At 40.5% G+C, this 21661-nt stretch overlaps 1 protein-coding gene across 3 annotated transcripts in view; it reads left to right on the forward strand.

Annotated features, from left to right (window-relative positions):
* Positions 1-4081, forward strand: part of hs2st1b (heparan sulfate 2-O-sulfotransferase 1b) — an 83562-nt gene extending 79481 nt beyond the window's left edge. For all 3 annotated transcript variants that reach the window (XM_077198922.1, XM_077198924.1, XM_077198923.1), the window contains exons 6-7: positions 51-208; positions 2604-4081. In XM_077198922.1, coding sequence (XP_077055037.1) covers positions 51-208; positions 2604-2830 — 385 coding nt within the window. In that variant the 3' untranslated portion in view covers positions 2831-4081. The remainder of the gene's footprint in view (positions 1-50; positions 209-2603) is intronic.
* The last annotated feature ends 17580 nt before the right edge of the window (positions 4082-21661 follow it).

A 21661-nucleotide genomic window follows, 5' to 3' on the forward strand; every position in this document is an offset into this window, starting at 1 on the left:
TTCTCAACTATGTAGGAGCTGGAATTGATATTTTGTGTCTGTGTATGCAGGAATGTTGGTAGTAGGTGGGCTCTCGAGCAGGCCAAGTATAATTTGGTGAATGAGTATCTGCTCGTGGGAGTGACTGAGGAGCTGGAGGATTTTATCATGATGCTCGAGGCAGCGCTACCACGTTTCTTCAGAGGGGCAACTGAGCTCTACCGCACAGGTACTTGATCCGAATAGGTCAACCAAAAATAACAATTCTACTGCATCTACTCAATGTTTCCATTCCAAACCTGACTTACTCTCTTCTATGTAACACAAAAGGTGAATACGATAGTTTTGTGAGTTTGTATTTCAAATTCATGACACATCTATAAAAGTCCATGAGAGAAGTACCTTAAAGGGATAGTTCACCCAAAGGTCTGTTGTATAGAACTAGATGTTGAATCTAGTCAATACATGCATACTTGAGGCACCGATTGGACTCCGTGGGATGGTCAAATGAGTGATGTCACCCTTTGGGTTATCAAGTGGGCACCCTCCTTCTTTGGTGTTTCGCTAATAGGCCAACCACACCTCCAGAGGGTTCAGCAGTGAATCCCAGCATCCTAGGTTCACTCCCTAGGTGCCATCAATTCATTTGAAGGCCCAGACGGAGTCCTTTCTCTTCATCCATAGCCACTGGCTTCCCTTTTCAGCAGCCCTGGAGAGATCTTTGACTGCCTGCCTGTGGGCCTTCCCTTGCACTCCCATCTCCCTGAGTAGCCTGGATGTTGAGGTGGCTACAAACCCTCTGCAGCCTACTTCCACCGGTCGTATGTTCGCTTTCCACCGTTGTTGTTGCACATCGACTGCAAGTTCAGCGTACCTCAGCCTTTTCCTTTCATAAGCCTCATCCACTGCACCCTCCCAGGGCACGGTGAGCTAGATGATGTAAACAAGCTTGAGTGAGGTTGACCACAGAACAAGGTCTGGTCGCTGGTTTGTAGCTGCGATCTCAGCTGGGAAGCAGAGTTTCTTGCCCAAGTCTGCCAGCAGCTTCCAGTCTCGTGCTCTCCCCAGCTGACCAGGGTCTGGTCTTGTGGCGGTGAGGCTGTCCTGACCCTCGCCCTCTCGAACAAATGGTATCAGCTGCCCCCGGGATGACGGGAGAGGAAGGGCATTCACACTTGCCCGTCGACTTTCTAGCACCGCTGCAAGACTCTTTAGCAGACATTCCTTTGTTTGGTTGCCGAAGAGAGGATCCAGCGAGAGCTTGATGGGGCAACGAGGAACGAAAGGCGTCGCTATGACGACCGGGTACTATTTGTGGCGATACTTTCTGCAATGGAAAACGGAACGAAAAGCGAGCCGAGTCGAGGCGAGCCAAGGCGAGTCGAGTCGAGTCGAGCTGGTACTGGTAATGGAAAAGCGCCAATAGTCGGCGCCTTGTTCCAGACCGTAACCCTCAGGTCACCCTGGCCACCCGCCGAAGATCGGGGGGTGGATGAGGGGACTCTCACTCTTGCGAGTTCACCGAGTCTCGACCTATTTATGACGCGATGATCACGTTCCCTTGCGAGAACATGAGTCACCCACGAGCGCTGTTCAAGCATGATCAAACACACTAGACAGCGCTCGTGCCCATCAGAGTCCGATACCAGTCCGCTGCAACCAGAAATGCACGGGCGAGCCGTCTTTAAAAAGACGTGCCGCGTGCGAGCTCTTTTATGAGAGGAGAGAAAAAAAAAAAAAAAAAAAAAAAACTCCGCGATGTTGAAGCGCACAGGGAGACACACACACACTGGCAGATTACTGCACAGATCAGCAGGCACTGTGAGCTCGCTGCAGATCGCCGTCACACCAACACCGGAGAGAGAAGCTCGTCTCGTAGAGCGAAGTCAGAGATGACTGTGGAGTGAAGAAATGCTCTTGGCTCCGAAGCGAAAACATATCTGCCTGTTGCTGGCGTCCTCCTTTTATACCCATGAGGTGGGGCGGAGTTACGTCATGCAAATTCCGCAGACCCATGGCATTTCTTTGCCATTGGCTCGTTTTGTAATACTCGAAGTCGATAGGTGTTCTAAGCGAAACCCCATTCGTCGTCATCCGACGTAACTCGGAGTGACAACGAAAGGGAACTGAACCTTATTTACAACATTAATACCTGTAATCCACAGCCTCGGCAAACCGTCCTGAGCGTGTTCATGGCAGTCTGGAGCACAAGCTTCCTCTCACATTTTTTTGTAACGTTATTATAAACATAATTTGCTGTCACTTGATCAATTTAATGCATCCATGCTGAATAAAATAATACATTTCTTTAAAGAAATTGCAGTGTGCATAAAGCATATTACACACCCAATGCTGTTTTTTCTGGTTCTCTACCAGCACTAAAACATTTTTTTCAACCAAAATCACTTTAATACGCATCACTATAACAATTATATCATCGCATAATTATAATTTTTTAGCTCATATTTAACATGTGAAGTTAAAATTCTATACATTAGCTATTAAAAGGCCTCTCATGTGTTTGTCTTATTTAGGTATTCAGCATTTAAAAAGAATGTTGAAGATACTAACCAGTAAAACCTCCTGAGTGACCTGCATTTTATTGTCTTTGTCTTCAACTGCAGGTAAGAAGTCTCACTTGAGGAAAACGAGCGAGAAGAAACCTCCCACTAAAGAGTCCATCTCAAAGCTGCAGCAGTCCAACATATGGAAGATGGAGAACGAGTTCTATGAGTTTGCTCTGGAACAGTTTCAGTTTGTGCGCGCTCACAGCGTCAGGGAAAAAGATGGAGAGCTTTACCTGCTGGCTCAGAACTTCTTTTATGAGAAAATCTATCCAAAAGTAAACTAGAGTATGCATTATCACGGTCCATCTGTCGTTCGTCCTGTTCATGTACTGTTCTGTCACTTTCACTGGGAAGAGAAGAAGAGGACGTCAAGAAATGTGGACACAAAATCCGCCAGGTCCTAGACTAGAGTTGTTAAGGGGTTTTAGAGCCTTTTTTTTTGTTTGTTTGTTTGTTTTTTGAGAGAGAAAGACTTTGCGCAGTGCTGACCACGACTCTCTGTATCAAGTTTCTTTGAGCCCAGTATCTTTTTATGGACTTTCACAGCCGTGAAAACACTTGTGACATAAACATCACTTTTTCATATAATTCATCATGCCTTCCAAAAGAAAATGACAGAAGCTTTTTTGGCCATCAGTCATTGTTGTGAAATATGAATTTTGAACAGGGTCAAAGGGGTACTTTTTGTACCAGGCATTTGGTACATTAGGAGCACCTCCTTATTTTACTACTAACTGTGGTTTTGTGAATTCTTATCACTTTCTTGCATTGTGTATATTGATTTTTAATAGAATGCCATGAACAATGTTTACAGACTTTAGTAAAGGTATTGTAGCCTAGCCGGAGGTTAGAAAGTGGTGAAACAGATTTAATATCTGTACAAATTGTATTTATGTGTATATTTTATGTCATTGGACCAAACGGTTGTAAGAAATTCAAAGTTAGTTAGAAATTTAAAATGAGTTAGAAAATAGACTTCTTTTTGAGAAATCCACTGATGCTTGCTTTCTTTTCTATTGCTCATATTTTCCATCACAACTCCTGAAGACTCTAAAATAATGAAATAGAAGTTGCACTGTCCGTAGACTTTCAAGTGCAGAGACTGTTTTGAATGGAAGACCATAACCTCCATGATCCTGTTTCTCAGTCCAGATCTGGTTCCTTCAGTCTTAACTACTGGTATCATCTTGTAGCGGTCAGGACCAGTTCTCAACAGACTTCTACCCTCTCAGAAGTCTGAATTATTATTATTATTATTATTATTAAAGTGTGTTCTACCAGAAGATATGGACAAAAAGAAAAGGTTTAAACCAACATTAGTTGTACACTCAATAGTGCCTTCATGAATCATTTAACCCACCCTGGTTTCAGCAGTTGTTCGAATCTTTTAAACAATGTCTGTGTTTTAAACTTTTAAAGATGCCAGCTTTCCTTTTATTTTTGGGTTCTTCCCATATTTTTTGGGTCTTTTTCTTTTTTTATATATATAAAATGTCTCAAAGCATTTCAAATAAACCTAACTGTCTGTGAGACCATGTTGTTTTCAGGATGCTTAGTTTTTCTTACAAACATCAATTCATTCCAGAGGTTTTCAAACAAGGCTGTATATGTATACAGTAAATGTGTTTTCTTGGACTGCCAACGTTATTGTGTTACATTAAGGCATCAGTTAAATATTAAACATGTTAAAGTTTTACTTATTTACTGATTTATGAATTATATTGATCCTATTTATTAATGTGTGTTAAGAAAGGGTTGCTCAATATGATTTTGTGAAAACTGGAAACGATTTTTCTTTGGTAAATAGAAAATTAAAAAGAACATTTATTTGAAAAAGAAATATTTTGTAACAATTTAAACATCCTGCCTGATCAAATTAATGTATCCCAGCTGAACAGAAGTATTAATTTCTTTTCAAAAATAAGTTTTGTTAAAGGTCCAGTGTGTAGATTTTAGCGGCATCTAGCGGTTCGGTTGCGAGTTGCACTAATGGCTCAGCCCACTGCTCAACCCTCCCTTTCAAAGAAGCTACGGTTGCTAAGACGGGACAAACGTATCGTCGTTTGAGACAGCAGAGAATAGCCAGAGTAAGCCAAGAGTGTGTAACATTGTCACTGTTTCTGTACCACAGTCCATTATAAACCACATGGATAAAGTTTACAAAGCCATAGTCAGGTGAGGATCAAGGGTCTTAATATATAATATAATAATAGTAATCAGCTGATTTTCTCACGAACGTAACCAGCACATTTCTCCACACATAACAAACCCATAATACAGCGAGGGAGAAGAACCGCATAAAACTATCCAACTACATATTTTTTCTGTAGTAAACAGGGTAGTAAAAGTTTAGCTGGCTAATATGAGCTGTTATGCTGTAGGGCTGTGGCTGAGCTGGTTAAAGCATAATGCATTGTTTAAACTCGACGGGTCTGCAAAAATGATGTGATTGTAACAGTGGGCGCGCCTCCGCATCCCCTAGACACCATTTACTACACACAAATTAATAAATAATAATGAATAAAAATATATATTTTTCTCTGGTTTTGAAAACTCTTCGCGTTCGACTTAAAATGCTTCCAAGATTGACTTGTCGACCGCGATCGACGGGTTGGTGACTACTGTAACGTTGTTTTACGGTCAATAGTACTAATCAGCTGATTGTCAAAGCCATAACACAGCGAGGGAGAAGAACTAAGTTACATGAACAATCCAACTACATATTTTACACCACTGACAAGGGAAAAGTCACTACTCACGGTGTCTATGGCTAGTTTCTAGCTTTCTGCGGCTTCTCTTTCAAGGTAATGACGAAACGCGCTCTGTAGTGCTGTTTGTTCGCTGTCGGCTACGGTAGAAACATGACGTCACAATATGTCGACCTTCATAGAAGGGGGTGCCCACGGTTATGTAGATATAAATATCTCATTCTTAGGTAATAAAAACAATGGTTCATTGAGTAAGGTCTTTATACACCACTGAACACATAGTTATGGGTCTTATATTGCATTTCTGTCAATAGATCCTCAAAAATATTACACATTGCACCTGTAACACTTAATTTCGATAGTCTACTTTAGACATTCTAGCTACTAAGTATAAGTAACTTTCAACATGTCAACTAACTCTCATTAGAGTATTAGTAAACTGTCTGCTTAAAGGGGTGGTAAAACACATTTTCACTTTTCTAACTTAAGCTAGTGTGAAATGTTGCTGTTTGAGCATAAAAAACATCTACAAAGTTACAATGCTCAAAGTTCAAAGCAAAGGGAGATATTTGCTTTCAAAGAAAAGGACTACAACAAATGGCTGGTAGGGACTACACAACATTCCTCCCAGGTTAGTGACATCAGCAACCCTAACATGTACATTAACCCCGCCCCCGGGACACACAGTCCATGTTGCGAAGAGGAAAAGTTCTATAAGAGTACATTTGTGAGTCAGCTCAAACTTTACCATTCTCCTTTTCAAATGTAATAAAAAGTCACTCTGTGTGCATCTCAAAACAGTTCCTATACAAGCAATTTATAGATTATCATGACAGAATATGCTAATTGAAGATAGTTAATTCCACATCATCAACATAAATTAATCAACTAACCATTCAGAGACGTCGAGTTGCATTCTACATGTTGTCACTTCTTGAGTCTCTCCATCTTTGTCTGACTCTGTTTTAACTTAAAGGCAGAACAGTTTCTGTCATTTGTGTGTCTGCCTGTTCTGCCTGAGGTAATGGCAGCTGCTGACACAGAAGAGCTCTTGAAACCCCGCCCTCTGAGGCAGCTCATTTGCATTTAAAGGGCCAGGCACAAAACGGTGCGTTTTTGCTAACCCTCAAAAAGTGACAACTTTAACATGCTATATAAAAATATCTGTGTGTTATTTTGTGCTAAAACTTCACACACACTCTGGGGTCATCAGAGATTTATTTTACATCTTGTGAAAAGGGCATTTTACCACCCCTTTAATGTCTTCTAACACTTTATTTTGACGCTCCCCCAACAGAAATTCTTCTGACCATAAGAAACTTGGCAACTACAATTTATTCTACGAACCCGATCCCTAACACCTAACCGTAACCTGACAGTCTACTAATACTCTAATGAGAGTTAGTTGACATGTAGTTGCAAAGTTACTTATAGTTAGTAGAATGTCTAAAGTTAGACTATCAAGGTTTTTTTCTTTTTTTATGACCCCACATTTTGAATGGCAGTATGTTTATTATACGTTTATTTATAACATATATTATTAGTAGTAGAGTAGGCTATGCTATTATTTTCTTTATATCATTTAATAATGTGTCGTGCACAAATGGCCACTTACTATTTTCAGGTCACGTCCTACATTTTATTTTATTTTTTTCATTCAGAAATGTCACATTACAGAAAATTGGTTATGAGCACCATTATTTCACATTGACTTTAAATATATGACAGTTGGCTAACTTGAAATAATCACATTATCATAGAAGTGTAATAGTAGCTGCACTATAGTAAATAACAAGTAATGGACATTTCTTCTTATCGGTTGCTCAATCTCATTTTTACCGGTAAACAAGGGCAGACTGTCATGGTGACTAAGAAAAATGACCTCTGATTCTGAAGTGTAGAGACTAAAAGTGGGAGGAGAGTGATCGTGTCCAATGTGATCAGTGCACAACCAACAACAGCCTTCATTTCCAAACAGACAGACAGACAACGACAAGGAGAGAATGTGTGCTTCACAAAAGAGAACTCAATTAACTTTTTTTTTCTTTTGCTACAGGCGAAACAAAGCATGGTTTCATTAGGCAGATGAAAACAGGCTGATAATTACTCCTCAATTAAAAACAGCCTGTACCATCTATTGATTTGCAAGGGAGAAGGTTAATTGGTGTTCTGTTGATGTAGTGTTGCAATCATTTGTTTGTTTCCATGTCAATGAGTTTCCTAAGATGAAACATGATTTTTATCGGAGTTATTATTTGTTTAGAATATATTTAAGTTATTATAACAATATACAAGTAAAATGACCATATCTCTTGAAGGATTGCTGATGGGTAAATTATCAAACACGTATACCATTCTGGCAGCCTAAATGTATTGTACTAGCTGGGTCATTCTAAGTAATTTAGATGCCATTTGTTCCATTTGCATTAAAACTTTATTTTTATTTGAACTTTAATAGCTTTATTGTTAGTGATAGCATGGTAAGTTTCTTACTTCATGAGGATTTTTTTTGGTCTTTTCCCAGACTTTTGCTGTGTTTGCGAATACATTTTTATTTGAAATTTAAAATTGTAAAAATAGATAATATTTAAATAAATGCTAGCATTTTGTCTTAATTGTATATTAATTTTTAGAGTTTGACAAAAAATAATTACCCCTATTATCAACCCTGTTACCAACATATTTTTATTAATACAATTTATTTATAATAAAAAATAAAATCGTAACATCGTAACCCTTTACCATTATCACCAAAATATTCAAGGACAAGTCATTAAGCACTCGTCTGTCACTTCTTTAATTCTTTTATATTTTCTTAGGTTCATCATAAGGGGACAATCTTGAAAAATGTCAACTCTATTATCATGAATTTATATAGGCTAGCAAACAACTAAAAATAATAAATCATCATGAAATGTTCTTCCAAATAAGTACTTTTAGGTTTTACCTGTTAGCACCCTTCTGAGGGCATACACCCTAACACATTAAAATATACAAATTTTGCTTGAAATGGCACAATGCAATTTTATTAACATTTCAACATATTTATTTGATAGAATGTGTAAAACTTACCATAATTACATTAATCACCATGTTTGCCAATATCAAACTGGATATTTTATATAGGCTAATGATCCAGATGATATTGAAATCGTGTGACAGGATTATGGGCTCTGAAACATACTGTTCTTTCTTTCTTTCTTTCTTTCTTTAATTTATTTTGTATTAAATCCAAATTAATTATGACGTCCAACAGTCCTTCTGGTAATTCTTCCTTACTCCACCAGAGGGAGTCTTATCCTCACTGATCCGTCCTTCTCCTTAAATCAGCTCAGCTGGAACTGTTCAACAAGCCCCATTAATGCACCTGTACTGAGCCAAATGGACCAAACGAACAGGGCATTACCATTAAGAATACAGATTGCTCTATTAGAGCTGCACCGGCTTTTAGCTTTGGTGGCAGCTAAAAAGCTCTTTACTTTAGACCGGCAATTTGTTCCCCTCTCTCTCTGTTCACTTGCATAAATGACACTATACGGTTTAAGTCACTGTGTGCAGATGGTAGGCTGGTGATGTGCCTTTCCAGAGAATAAGTTAGCATTTCTGAGAAGACTTTTTTAGGTCATAACGTCTTCAAGAACCTTTTACCAAAATGAGCGATTTACAGGTCCGAAAAGACTAAGTGGCATATTGAACTTCCCTGTTTGTAAAATTACAGAGAGATGAGTGAGACATGATTGGCTCTATTTTTAATAATAGGCTAAATGAGTATGCTTTCTTTATGTTTAAAGGATATGATCAGGCTTACTTAAGGTTGAAAAGTAAAGCTCACGTCCATTAGACTAGGACTGTGAGTCTCTGTTCTGAAATAACCTCTAAATCAGAGTCAAAATAATGACCTCATTCAACTAATGAAGGGCTGGCTGGGTTTGACAACCATAACCCTCTGGACCTTTGACAAAATGGCTGTTTTTTTCTTTTCTTTTCTTTTTTTTCTGGGTAGATCAGAGGAGATTGCTGAGCTGTGGAGTAAAACTGGCCATGGTGTTTTGAAATCAGTGCTCCATAAAACAAACAGAGCGTAGAGGACGAGAGACACTGACCCCCTACTCTTCAGGACAGAAGGCAGGACCTCTGAGCACTTGGCTTAAGGGAATTATTATGCTTGCTATGAAAACGCCTTCATCTGATGGAAACACGCCACGGTGATCTAAATCGGAAGGTGGGGGGATAAAAAATCAAAGTTCAAAGTCACCGGAGAGCCAAGGAAACTAGCACATTATTTCCATTCTGGGGGCGTTTAGGCTTCCTTGACTATGCAAGCTAAAAATAGTAATTAAGGGAGTTGTTCCCATGATGTGGAAAGATAATTAGAAAAAGCTAAAAATGTAGGACGTGGTTTGACTTTATACAAGGCGAATGACACAGGTACTGGAAAAATCTGATTGCTCACTATGAAAGAAATCGAAATAAACCACATAGAGACATTTCAATATAAACATCATGATGGGTAATTTGTTTGACGTCTATGATTAAGGTCTAACCCATTTGTTTTTATCCAATTGCTCTTTAGAGTTTAAGTCATTTCTACAAAAAAAAGAGAAAAAACCCAGAGAAAAGTGATTTAGAAAAACTGTCCATAACCATTTCCTTCTGTAGAAACAGCCTGAGTTCTGACGCTGGATTTGATCTTTGACTCTTAATTAGATTGATACTGTATACTATGGCCGTTTGACATTGACAAATATTCAATGTGCCTCTCTTTCTTTTTAATGCAGAATTCAGGGAGGTAAAGAACCTAGCAGGCAAAGAGAGATGCAATCAGCATTTCAATCTTGCCTATTGTTCAGGCTTACTGATGAGCTTTGAGGTGCAGATAATGGAGTAAATTATTTACCTCTCTGCTCTCTTTTCTTTTGTGACTCCTTATTGTTGTGAGTGCTGTCAGTGAACCTGTATGGTCACAGGTTAAAGGCCTCCATCATCTTTCTCAAAAAGTATATTTCAAATGGTTTTTGGATTTATCCTTCTGTCTTCTTACCTCCATTTCTGTTCTTAAGGGCCATTCTATAAAACAGATGCCATTAGGATCCCTCATATACACTTATAATGAGTTTAATAATATATATGTGTTGCTGTTCATTTAAAAAAAAAATCAAAAAAAATCCAACATTCAATTTTGATAGTTATAACTAATGAAAACCCCAAAATCAGTATCTCAGAAAATTAGAATATTGTGAAAAGTTTCAATATTGAAGACACCTGGTGCCACACTCTAATCAGCTAATTAACTCAAAACACCTGCAAAAGCCTTTAAATGGTCTCTCAGTCTAGTTCTGTAGGCTACACAATTATGGGGAAGACTGCTGACTTGACAGCTGTCCAAAAGACGACCATTGACATCTTGCACAAGGAGGGTAAGACACAAAAGGTCATTGCTAAAGAGGCTGGCTTTTCACAGAGCTCTGTGTCAAAGCACATTAATAGAGAGGTGAAGGGAAGGAAGAGATGTGGTAGAAAAAAGTGTACAAGCAATAGGGATAACCGCACCCTGGAGAGGATTGTGAAACAAAACCCATTCAAAAATGTGGGGGAGATTCACAAAGAGTGGACTGCAGCTGAAGTCAGTGCTTCAAGAACCACCACACACAGACATATCCAAGACATGGGTTTCAGCTGTCGCATTCCTTGTGTCAAGCCAGTCTTGAACAAGACACAGCGTCAGAAGCGTCCCGCCTGTGCTAAAGACAAAAAGGACTGGACTGCTGCTGAGTGGTCCAAAGTTATATTGTCTGATGAAAGTAAATTTTGCATTTCCTTTGGAAATCAAGGTCCCAGAGTCTGGAGGAAGAGAGCCACAGAATCCACGTTGCTTGAAGTCCAATTTAAAGTTTCCACAGTCAGTGATGCTTTGGGGTGCCATGCCATCTGCTGGTGTTGGTCCACTGTGTTTTCTGAGGTCCAAGGTCCACTCGGCCATCTACCAGGAAGTTTTAGAGCACTTTATGCTTCCTGCTGCTGACGAACTTTATGGAGATGCAGATTTTATTTTCCAACCGGACTTGGCACCTGCACACCTGCACACAGTGCCAAAGCTACCAGTACCTGGTTTAAGGACCATGGTATCCCTGTTCTTAATTGGCCAGCAAACTCGCCTGACCTTAACCCTATAGAAAATCTATGGGGTGTTGTGAAGAGGAAGATGCGATACGCCAGACCCAACAATGCAGAAGAGCTGAAGACCACTATCAGGGCAACCTGGGCTCTCATAACACCTGAGCAGTGACACAGACTGTTCGACTCCATGCCACGCCGCATTGCTGCAGTAATTCAGGCAAAAGGAGCCCCAACTAAGTATTGAGTGCTGTACATGCTCATACTTTTCATGTTCATACTTTTCAGTTGGCCAACATTTCTAAAAATCTGAATTTGGGATTTTCATTAGTTGTCAGTTTTAATCATCACAATTAAATGAAATAAACATTTGAAATATATCAGTCTGTGTGTAATGAATGAATATAATATCCAAGTTTCACTTTTTGAATGGAATTACTGAAATAAATCAACTTTTTGATGATATTCTAATTATATGACTAGCACCTGTAACTTTTTAGATTTGAATTGGAATAATGTATTATTAAAAGAACCTCATCATCTTACAGTAAATTAAAGTGCCCCTATTATTTTGTTTTGAGTTTTACCCTTCTTGTAGTGTGTTATATAGCTGTTTTAGAATATAAAAGGTCTGCAAAGTTTAAAAGATCAAAGTGCACAATAAATTGATTTTTTGTCTCCCAAAAGAAAGAGCAGATTCTGAAATGCCTGAAATGACTTGTTGGTAATTCCAGTCTTACTGCTTGTTGATTTGTAATACATTTGCATAACGCCAACCTAGGGTCTTCATTGGCTGCCCTTGAAATACATCTACTTTTACCGGTCCAGTCCTCAAACACTGTAGTTGTAGCTGAGGCCTGAAAGTAAAGATATGCTGTCAATTTTATAAACTTTTGTAAACCCAGTGTTACGTACGCCGTGCTACGTAGTTATGTTTTTGTATACGTTGCTGCGTATGTGTGTATGTCTGTGTACTCTGTTTCAGGTGTGGAATTTGATTGGAGGTTCCGCCTGTCAAATCTGCTGACGTCAGGAACTGCGCCACCAATCGCCTGTCGCCGTGCGGTTTATGAATGGCTCTGACTACAATGGCGACAGTCGACACAGACTCTGGGGTTTGAGAGAGAGCCTGCACGCTCGGTGAAGACGGAGCTCTCGTTTGAGAGACCAGTCTGAGAGACTGATCAGTGTCTGGGGTTCGCTGCTCTTACGATCTGGCAGTGAGATCAGTTCTCTGTTTGTTTTGTTTTATTTTGTGTTTTTGAGATGTGCGTTCTTGTTATGCGCTTGTGGTGCATTTGTGATGAAATGTTTGTTGCTCTTATGACATTCTCATCTCAGTCCCCGTCCAACTCTTTGTAGACTGGCGGGAGAGGTTGTGAGTCAGGTAAGCAGGTCGCGACCTACATTTTGCACACGCAGTTGTCATTGAGATGTATTAGACGCACTAGTTTAGGAGTGGTGCTATTTATGTATGTTTTGTTTGGTTAGTTAGGGTAGTTTTAGTTATGGCGACTCCTCGACGCTGAAGACGTTTCTTTCTACATCTTTTGTTGATAGTTAGTTTAGCTCTTTAAACTTTAGTTAGAGGATTGTTCTTCTGGTTATATTTAGTTCTTTGAGTTAAGCACCACTCTCTTGCTCCTTCCTCTCCACCAGATTGACTGTTGATCTTGATGATTTTTGCTACATTGTATTGCCTCATTACTTCATTACTTTACTATTTAATTATTTCACTATTAATTCACTTAATTGCAGTTGAGGAATTAAACCTTTTTTTTCAACTGAAGTTTGGGTTGTCTGTTTTCTCTTCCCATACGGTTACCCGCTGCTGTACTGACACACACGTAAATGCAAAATATGTGTTCTGTCCAATATTATTCCTAGACAAGTATAATCTCTAACGAGGGACATAACATATTTGGGGGCTCGTCCGGGATAAAAAAAAAAAAAATATTTGCTTGTGTGTGTTTTGTAGGGTGTGGGAAAGGAATTATTTGTGCATGTTGACGTGAGAATAATGAAATATTGATATGAGTACTTTTGATTTGCAAAGATTTATTGCTAATCCAACTTTGGACATTTTTGAGCTCTGTAGAAAAGACGATTTGTTGCAGATAGCTGGACACTATCGCATTCCTGTGGTGAGGCAATCGCTAAAGCATATTATTAAAAATGACATTTTGAAACGCTTGATTGAATTAAAAATACTTTCATTTCCAGATACGGATAGTGAGAGGGCTGACATGTCGGTTGTGGAAAGGCGTCTGACTAGCGTGGGGAGTATGGAGGAGGCAAAAGGTGAGACTGCCGAGGTGGAGGTCGAGGCTGAGCCCAAGGCTGGTTTACCGCCCTTCTACCCACTTTCTCCGCCTTCCATTGAGTCTGGGGGTGATGCGCGACTGAGGGTCCGCTTAGCCCGAATCCAGATGGAAGCGCAGGAACGAGCTGAGACGCGCCAAGCCGAAATGACGTTACGCCTAGAAGTCCGTAAACTGGAAATTGAAGCTGAGACAGGTGAAACTGCGACAGCTTGAGTTGGAGTCAGCGAAGGTTGTCTCGGACCGTGCTGCGCAGCCTAATCCTGTTATTTCAGTAAATTCGGCAAATTCTGTGAGTGATGTTTCGACCACTACATTTGATGTTAGTAAGCAGATCGCTTTAGTGCCTCACTTTAGAGAATCCGAAGTGGATGCGTATTTCGCTGCTTTTGAACGTGTGGCTGCTGCACTTCGTTGGCCAAAAGAGGTTTGGTGTCTTTTACTACAATGTCGATTAGTTGGAAAAGCACAGGAAGTTTGTTCTGCGTTAACTTTAGAGGAAAGCTTGCAATATGATGTAGTAAAGAACGCTGTTCTTCGCGCATATGAATTGGTACCTGAGGCATATCGGCAACGTTTCAGGAACCATAAGAAGGTAGCTCAGACGTTTGTGGAATTCGCTCGGGAGAAGGGAATTCTTTTTGATAAATGGCTGTCTTCTAATAACGTGCAAGATTTGAGTTCGTTGAGAGAGCTAATGCTTTTAGAAGATTTTAAGAATTGTTTGTCAGAGCGAGTAGTCACCTATCTGAATGAGCAGAAGGTCACGACGTTATCACAAGCTGCAATTCTTGCGGATGAGTACGTGTTAACGCACAAGAGTGTTTTTGTTTTACCCCGACCGGAGAAAATATGGAGTTCGTCTTCAACTCAAAATTCGAATACCCGTACTAAACTGAGTTCACCACAGAATAAAGAAACACGAGAATGTTTTTATTGCCACAAAATGGGACACCTCATTTCTGATTGCTTAGTGCTGAAACGTAAGACTCAGCAAGGACAGTTAAAGCCTGTTACCTTTGTGAAGACGGTGTCTAACACTGTTTTAGAGAAGGATGTGCTTGACTCGGGGTTTAAACCATTCTTGTTGAAGGGGTTAATCTCCGTAAATGGCAAACCTAGAGAGGAGAAAGAGGTACAAATTTTGAGGGATACAGGATCGATGCAATCATTTGTAGTCTCTGATGCACTTCCTTTGTCAGAACAGACGTTTTGTGGGTCAAGTGTGTTAGTTCAAGGGATTGAGATGGGGGTTGTAAAGGTACCGCTGCACCGGATACACTTACACTGTGATCTGGTCTCAGGTTTTGTTAAAGTGGGAATACGTTCTTCTTTTCCTGTGAAAGGGGTTGCATTTATTCTAGGAAATGATTTGGCAGGGGGTAAAGTGTCACCTATGCTCGAAGTCGTTGATCGACCTGATTGTTTTATTCCTGCTGATGACATTTCTGATAATTTTCCGGATGTTTTTGCTGCTAACGTGGTCACGCGTGCTCAAAAACGCAGAATTGGGGATGACATTGTTTTGGCCGACTCTTTTATGTCACCTGTGTTTACAGAGGATAATTTTGGGACAGATCCAAAAGATGCTGAAGATGGTAGACAAGATGGACATCCGGTTACGGCAGTGGCCGATTTTGAATTGTTGGTTGCACCTATATCTCATGAAGGGATTAAGGTTGCACAAAGGAAAGATGTGTCGCTAATTAAGTGTTTTTCGGCTGCCAAAAATCCTAAATCTGATAAAGTTGGCACAGCTGATTACGTGATCGAAGATGGGTTGTTGTTAAGGAAATGGCATTCGCGCAGAGATTGGGAGAACGAGTGGGATGTTGTGTGCCAGATTGTTCTGCCTACTGTCTATCAAGAACAAGTGTTGAGTTTGGCACATAATCATGAGTTAGCAGGTCATTTGGGAGTGACAAAGACTTACAACCGCATTCTCAGACATTTTTTCTGGCCTGGCTTGAAGAGCGACGTGTCTCATTATTGCCGCACATGTCATGAGTGTCAAGTGATGGGTAAACCGAATCAAAAAATTCCACCAGCACCATTAATTCCGATTCCTGTCATTTGCGAACCGTTTGAACATATAATTTTAGATTGCGTTGGTCCCCTGCCGAAATCAAAGACAGGTAATCAATTTTTGTTAACTATAATGTGTTCTGCGACACGTTATCCGGAGGCTGTTCCCTTGAGGAAAATAACGGCACCTGTCATTATTAAAGCCTTGCTAAAGTTCTTCTCCACGTTCGGATTGCCAAAAATCGTGCAAACCGATCAGGGGACGAATTTTCTTTCCACTGTTTTCAGACAAGTGTTGAAAACTCTGGGTATTTCACATCGAATCTCAAGCGCTTATCATCCTGAGAGCCAGGGTGCTATCGAACGATTTCACCAGACCCTGAAGTCAATGTTGAAGAAGTACTGTCTCAGCTCTGGTAAAGAATGGGACGACGGAGTGCCGTTAGTGTTGTTTGCAATTCGTGAAGTGACTCAAGAATCTCTAGGGTTTAGTCCAGCAGACTTAGTATTTGGGCTCACTGTACGAGGTCCGCTGAAGGTGTTGAAAGACAGGATGTTGAATGAGACCAAGTCATCTGAACGAAATGTGCTTGATTATGTTAGTCAATTTCGAGAACGTCTCCATAAGGCAAGTTCATTTGCACGGAAATCGTTGTCTACTGCTCAGGAGGGTATGAAGAAATGGTATGATAAGAAAGCTGCTGTGCGTGAAATTAATCCTGGCGATGAAGTGTTGGTATTGTTACCAGTACCAGGTTCGGTTCTGACTGCTCGTTTCTCTGGTCCATATAAGGTATCAAAGAGATTGAGTGAGACTGATTTTGTAATACACACCCCTGACCGCAAGCGGAAATTTCGAACATGCCACATTAACATGTTGAAATTATATTGTTCTCGGAAAGTGTCTGAGAAATTTGCGGAAGAAAAGCTTGTTGTTCCTACTGATGTTTTAGCTGCTGCTGCTGTTGCTGTGTCTGATTTTACTGAAGTGAATGTCGAGGTGATGTTGCCTTCTTCTGGTCAGTGTGATCCTGATGACGGTGTTACATTTCGTAATGATTTATCAACGTGTGGTAGACTTTCGAATTCTGAAGTTCTGAAAAACTTATCCGAAAACCTTGAAAATTTGCTTGAATCACAGAAACAGGACGTTATGCAACTAATTCAAGAATTTTTCGTGCTGTTCAGTGATGTGCCAACTCAAACACATGTATTACAGCATGACATCCAAGTGACGTGTACTTCTTCCATTAAACAACACTCTTACCGAGTGAATAGCTTCAAACGTTCTGCGATGAAGGCTGAGGTTGATTATTTATTGAGGAATGACCTAGCTGAACCTAGCTATATCCATGGAGCTCTCCTTGCCTTCTTGTTCCGAAGTCTGACGGTACATTTCGGTTTTGCACAGATTACCGGAAAGTAAATTCTGTGACTGTACCGGATAGCTATCCTCTTCCTAGAATGGAAGATTGCATCGATAACGTGGGTTCTGCTAAGTTTGTAACGAAATTAGATTTGCTGAAAGGGTATTGGCAAGTGCCATTGACAGCTCGAGCTGCGGAAATTTCAGCTTTTGTTACTCCGGATAACTTCCTGCAGTACCGGGTTATGGCGTTCGGGCTGCGAAACGCCCCAGCAACTTTCCAGCGTCTTGTAAACATTGTATTGTCAGGAGTTAAAAATTGTAATGCATACCTCGATGATCTAGTGATCTATTCTTTGGATTGGTCTGAGCATTTGGCTGTTCTTCGGGTAGTTTTTGAAAGGTTGGCTGACGCTTCTCTAACAATTAATCTGGCCAAGTGCGAATTCGGTAAAGCAACGATCACTTATTTGGGCAAAGAAGTAGGTCAAGGTCAAGTCCGCCCTGTTAGTGCCAAAGTATCTGCTATCGCTGACTTTCCTAGTCCAACGACAAGACGGGAGTTACGTCGGTTTTTAGGTATGGCTGGTTACTACAGAAGTTTCTGCCGAAATTTCTCCACTGTAGTACACCCTCTGACTTGTTTGTTAAGTCCGGCGAATGCTTTTATTTGGACTGACGCATGTCAACAAGCTTTTGATGGAGCAAAACTGTTGTTGACCAGTGCACCTGTTCTAGCTGCTCCGGACTTTACACGTTGTTTTAAATTGGAAGTTGATGCTAGTGCTTTAGGCATGGGAGCTGTCCTTGTTCAGGAAGATGATGATGGTCTTGAGCACCCAATTTGTTACTTTTCTCGAAAATTTAACCGACATCAGAGAAATTATTCTACCATCGAGAAGGAAGCTTTGGGTCTAATCCTGGCGTTGCAATTCTTTGAGGTTTATGTGGGTTCTTCCGTTCTACCTGTTACTGTGTACACGGATCACAATCCGTTAGTTTTCTTGTCCAGAATGTACAACCACAATCAACGTCTTATGCGTTGGTCGTTGATTGTGCAAAGTTATAAATTAATCATAAAGCATAAAAAGGGATCAGAGAATGTCATTGCTGACACCTTATCTAGAGCTTAAAAAAAAAAAAACTGGTTTGGGTTGAGTTTTAAAGGGTTAGTTCACCCAAAAATGAAAATTAAGTCATTAATTACTCACCCCCATGCTGTACCAACCCCGTAAGACCTTCGTTCATCTTCGGAACACAAATGAAGATATTTTTGATTAAATCTGAGAGGTGGAATACTGCTACATAGGCTGCCAGAGGGAATGAAACTTGACGGCCCAGAAAGTCATTAAAGAACATGTTTAAATATTCCATGTGCCTACAGTGGCTCAACTATAAGTTTATCAAGCGACGAGAATACTTTTTTTCCGAAAAAAAAAAACATAAATAACTACTTTATTCGACTACTCCTTTTCTTCCTTGTGGGCCTGAGACGAGAGTTCAAGAGATTTCCACGACGCATGCGCGAGAACTGAACAAGAAGTATTAGAAGAAGAACGTCCTCTTCTCAGTTCTCGCGCATGCGTCGTGGAAATTTCTTGAACTCTCGTCTCAGGCCCACAAGGAAGAAAAGGAGTAGTCGAATAAAGTCGTTATTTATGGGGTTTTTTTCGGGAAAAAAGTAGTCTCGTCGCTTGATTAACTTATAGTTGAGCCACTGTAGGCACATGGAATATTTAAACATGTTCTTTAATGACTTTCTGGGCCGTCAAGTTTCATTCCCTCTGGCAGCCTATGTAGCAGTGATCCACCTCTCAGATTTAATCAAAAATATCTTCATTTGTGTTCCGAAGATGAACGAAGGTCTTACGGGGTTGGTACAGCATGGGGGTGAGTAATTAATGACTTAATTTTCATTTTTGGGTGAACTAACCCTTTAAGGGGGTGAGTGTTACGTACGCCGTGCTACGTAGTTATGTTTTTGTATACGTTGCTGCGTATGTGTGTATGTCTGTGTACTCTGTTTCAGGTGTGGAATTTGATTGGAGGTTCCGCCTGTCAAATCTGCTGACGTCAGGAACTGCGCCACCAATCGCCTGTCGCCGTGCGGTTTATGAATGGCTCTGACTACAATGGCGACAGTCGACACAGACTCTGGGGTTTGAGAGAGAGCCTGCACGCTCGGTGAAGACGGAGCTCTCGTTTGAGAGACCAGTCTGAGAGACTGATCAGTGTCTGGGGTTCGCTGCTCTTACGATCTGGCAGTGAGATCAGTTCTCTGTTTGTTTTGTTTTATTTTGTGTTTTTGAGATGTGCGTTCTTGTTATGCGCTTGTGGTGCATTTGTGATGAAATGTTTGTTGCTCTTATGACATTCTCATCTCAGTCCCCGTCCAACTCTTTGTAGACTGGCGGGAGAGGTTGTGAGTCAGGTAAGCAGGTCGCGACCTACATTTTGCACACGCAGTTGTCATTGAGATGTATTAGACGCACTAGTTTAGGAGTGGTGCTATTTATGTATGTTTTGTTTGGTTAGTTAGGGTAGTTTTAGTTATGGCGACTCCTCGACGCTGAAGACGTTTCTTTCTACATCTTTTGTTGATAGTTAGTTTAGCTCTTTAAACTTTAGTTAGAGGATTGTTCTTCTGGTTATATTTAGTTCTTTGAGTTAAGCACCACTCTCTTGCTCCTTCCTCTCCACCAGATTGACTGTTGATCTTGATGATTTTTGCTACATTGTATTGCCTCATTACTTCATTACTTTACTATTTAATTATTTCACTATTAATTCACTTAATTGCAGTTGAGGAATTAAACCTTTTTTTTCAACTGAAGTTTGGGTTGTCTGTTTTCTATTCCCATACGGTTACCCGCTGCTGTACTGACACACACGTAAATGCAAAATATGTGTTCTGTCCAATATTATTCCTAGACAAGTATAATCTCTAACGAGGGACATAACACCCAGCCAGTATAATCACAATGAATGCATCCAAACTGCAATATTTAACTTTAAAAAATAACAATTGCAAAGCATCCAATGTGTAAATGATGTGATTTATGCACTACATTCAGCATAAACTGCGACACAACCATAGATTGTAACAAAACATGGACGTATAGTGTCTGTAATGTCACCGTAGTTTTCTGATGTGCATTTTTGAAGCCTAAAGTGGACGGAGCCGGCCGTTGCCATCTTGGCAGCGCGTCACTGCGCATCACTCCCGAATATCCAAAAATGGTCAAAGCGGCGGGATTAGTTGAGGTGACGGCTAACAGACAACAGACAAATGTCTAGTAGTGACAGCAGCGGCCATCCACCTGTCACTCAAATGGCCACGCCCTTATTATGCAGAATTTTAAGACTTAATATAAGGTGGGGTATGTGATTCTCTTTTTTGTCCATTTTTTAAAAAATAACTTGAAATCCTATTCCTAACCTACTTACAGCCATTGAGTTAGAAGCACTGAAATGAAAATTAAGCAGTTTAATCATCTGTGGAACGGCAGGACTCGAAAAACTCCAGCCAATCATTTCAAAAGACCGCCTAGAATCATTGGACCGTAAGTTCGTCAATCAAACGGTTGTACCATAGCCCCCTCCCCCCAGCGCACGTGACCCCCTTCGTGCGCATACTCAAAGCTCATGACGCATGTGCATCTCGTCAGTAAAGCCGGTTCCATGATTAGTAGTAAATCGTCATTACAATCTCTCGCGCATCTGAGTTTTCGCTCGTGCATGATTGCGTGTCCATGTTCTTCGAATGGGTGGAGTCAGGGCCAGCGTTGGAGGAAAGAAGGTAGGACCATTTGAAATGTGTATTTTCAAAATCTGCCGGTCGTTTTCCAAATCACATCGTTTTCCAAATCACATACCCCACCTTTAATATACTTTAAACAGATGAGTCATACAAAAATTCAACCCCCCTCACAGTTGTCATGAAGGGCAAAATTAGCTATATACCAAAACCATGTTTTGTACCAGGCTGTAAAAATGTTTTTCTTTCTGCTGTAAATGTGGACATTAACAGTTGGGCTGGGGTGTCTATGGGACAGACTCTCTTTTGGAGCCTGTATCTAGTGGCCAGTCGATGAACTGCAGTTTAACTCCCTTCCGTGTTGGATTCAAGAAAGAGACCTTTCTCTTATCCGCTGTCAATCCCACAATGCATGTGTGAAATGTGTAGCTCTACTTCCATAGGAATTAATTGAAAACACACACTCTGCTCCACTCTCTCTTCGCCAGTGTACGGTCTTGTGGACTTACAATGGCTGCCGCGTTCGCATGTCCGTTAAATCAGTGAGACTTTAGGGTGTCCCATTTGTTATTTAAAGTTTTAGAAGGGTGCTCGCGAGTCAATATGCACCCTCTGTGTGCAATTTTGCAGAGTCCGCACCGAAGTGAGCTCCACATTTTACAGTAAAGTCGAGTAGATTGTATATTTTTTACATTTTGTGTGTATCGCTTGGAGTGGTCAGAGTGTCGTCACTCACAGTAGAATCAATAATTTCACAACATTGCGCAGCTTGGTTGTGAAACTGTCGAGATTTAAATTCCCAAAGAAATGAGATAACCTTTCAT

Source organism: Siphateles boraxobius, unplaced genomic scaffold (assembly GCF_051911475.1).
Source record: "Siphateles boraxobius isolate OS27281-9 unplaced genomic scaffold, OSU_SipBor_1 41, whole genome shotgun sequence".
Lineage (NCBI taxonomy): Eukaryota > Metazoa > Chordata > Actinopteri > Cypriniformes > Leuciscidae > Siphateles > Siphateles boraxobius.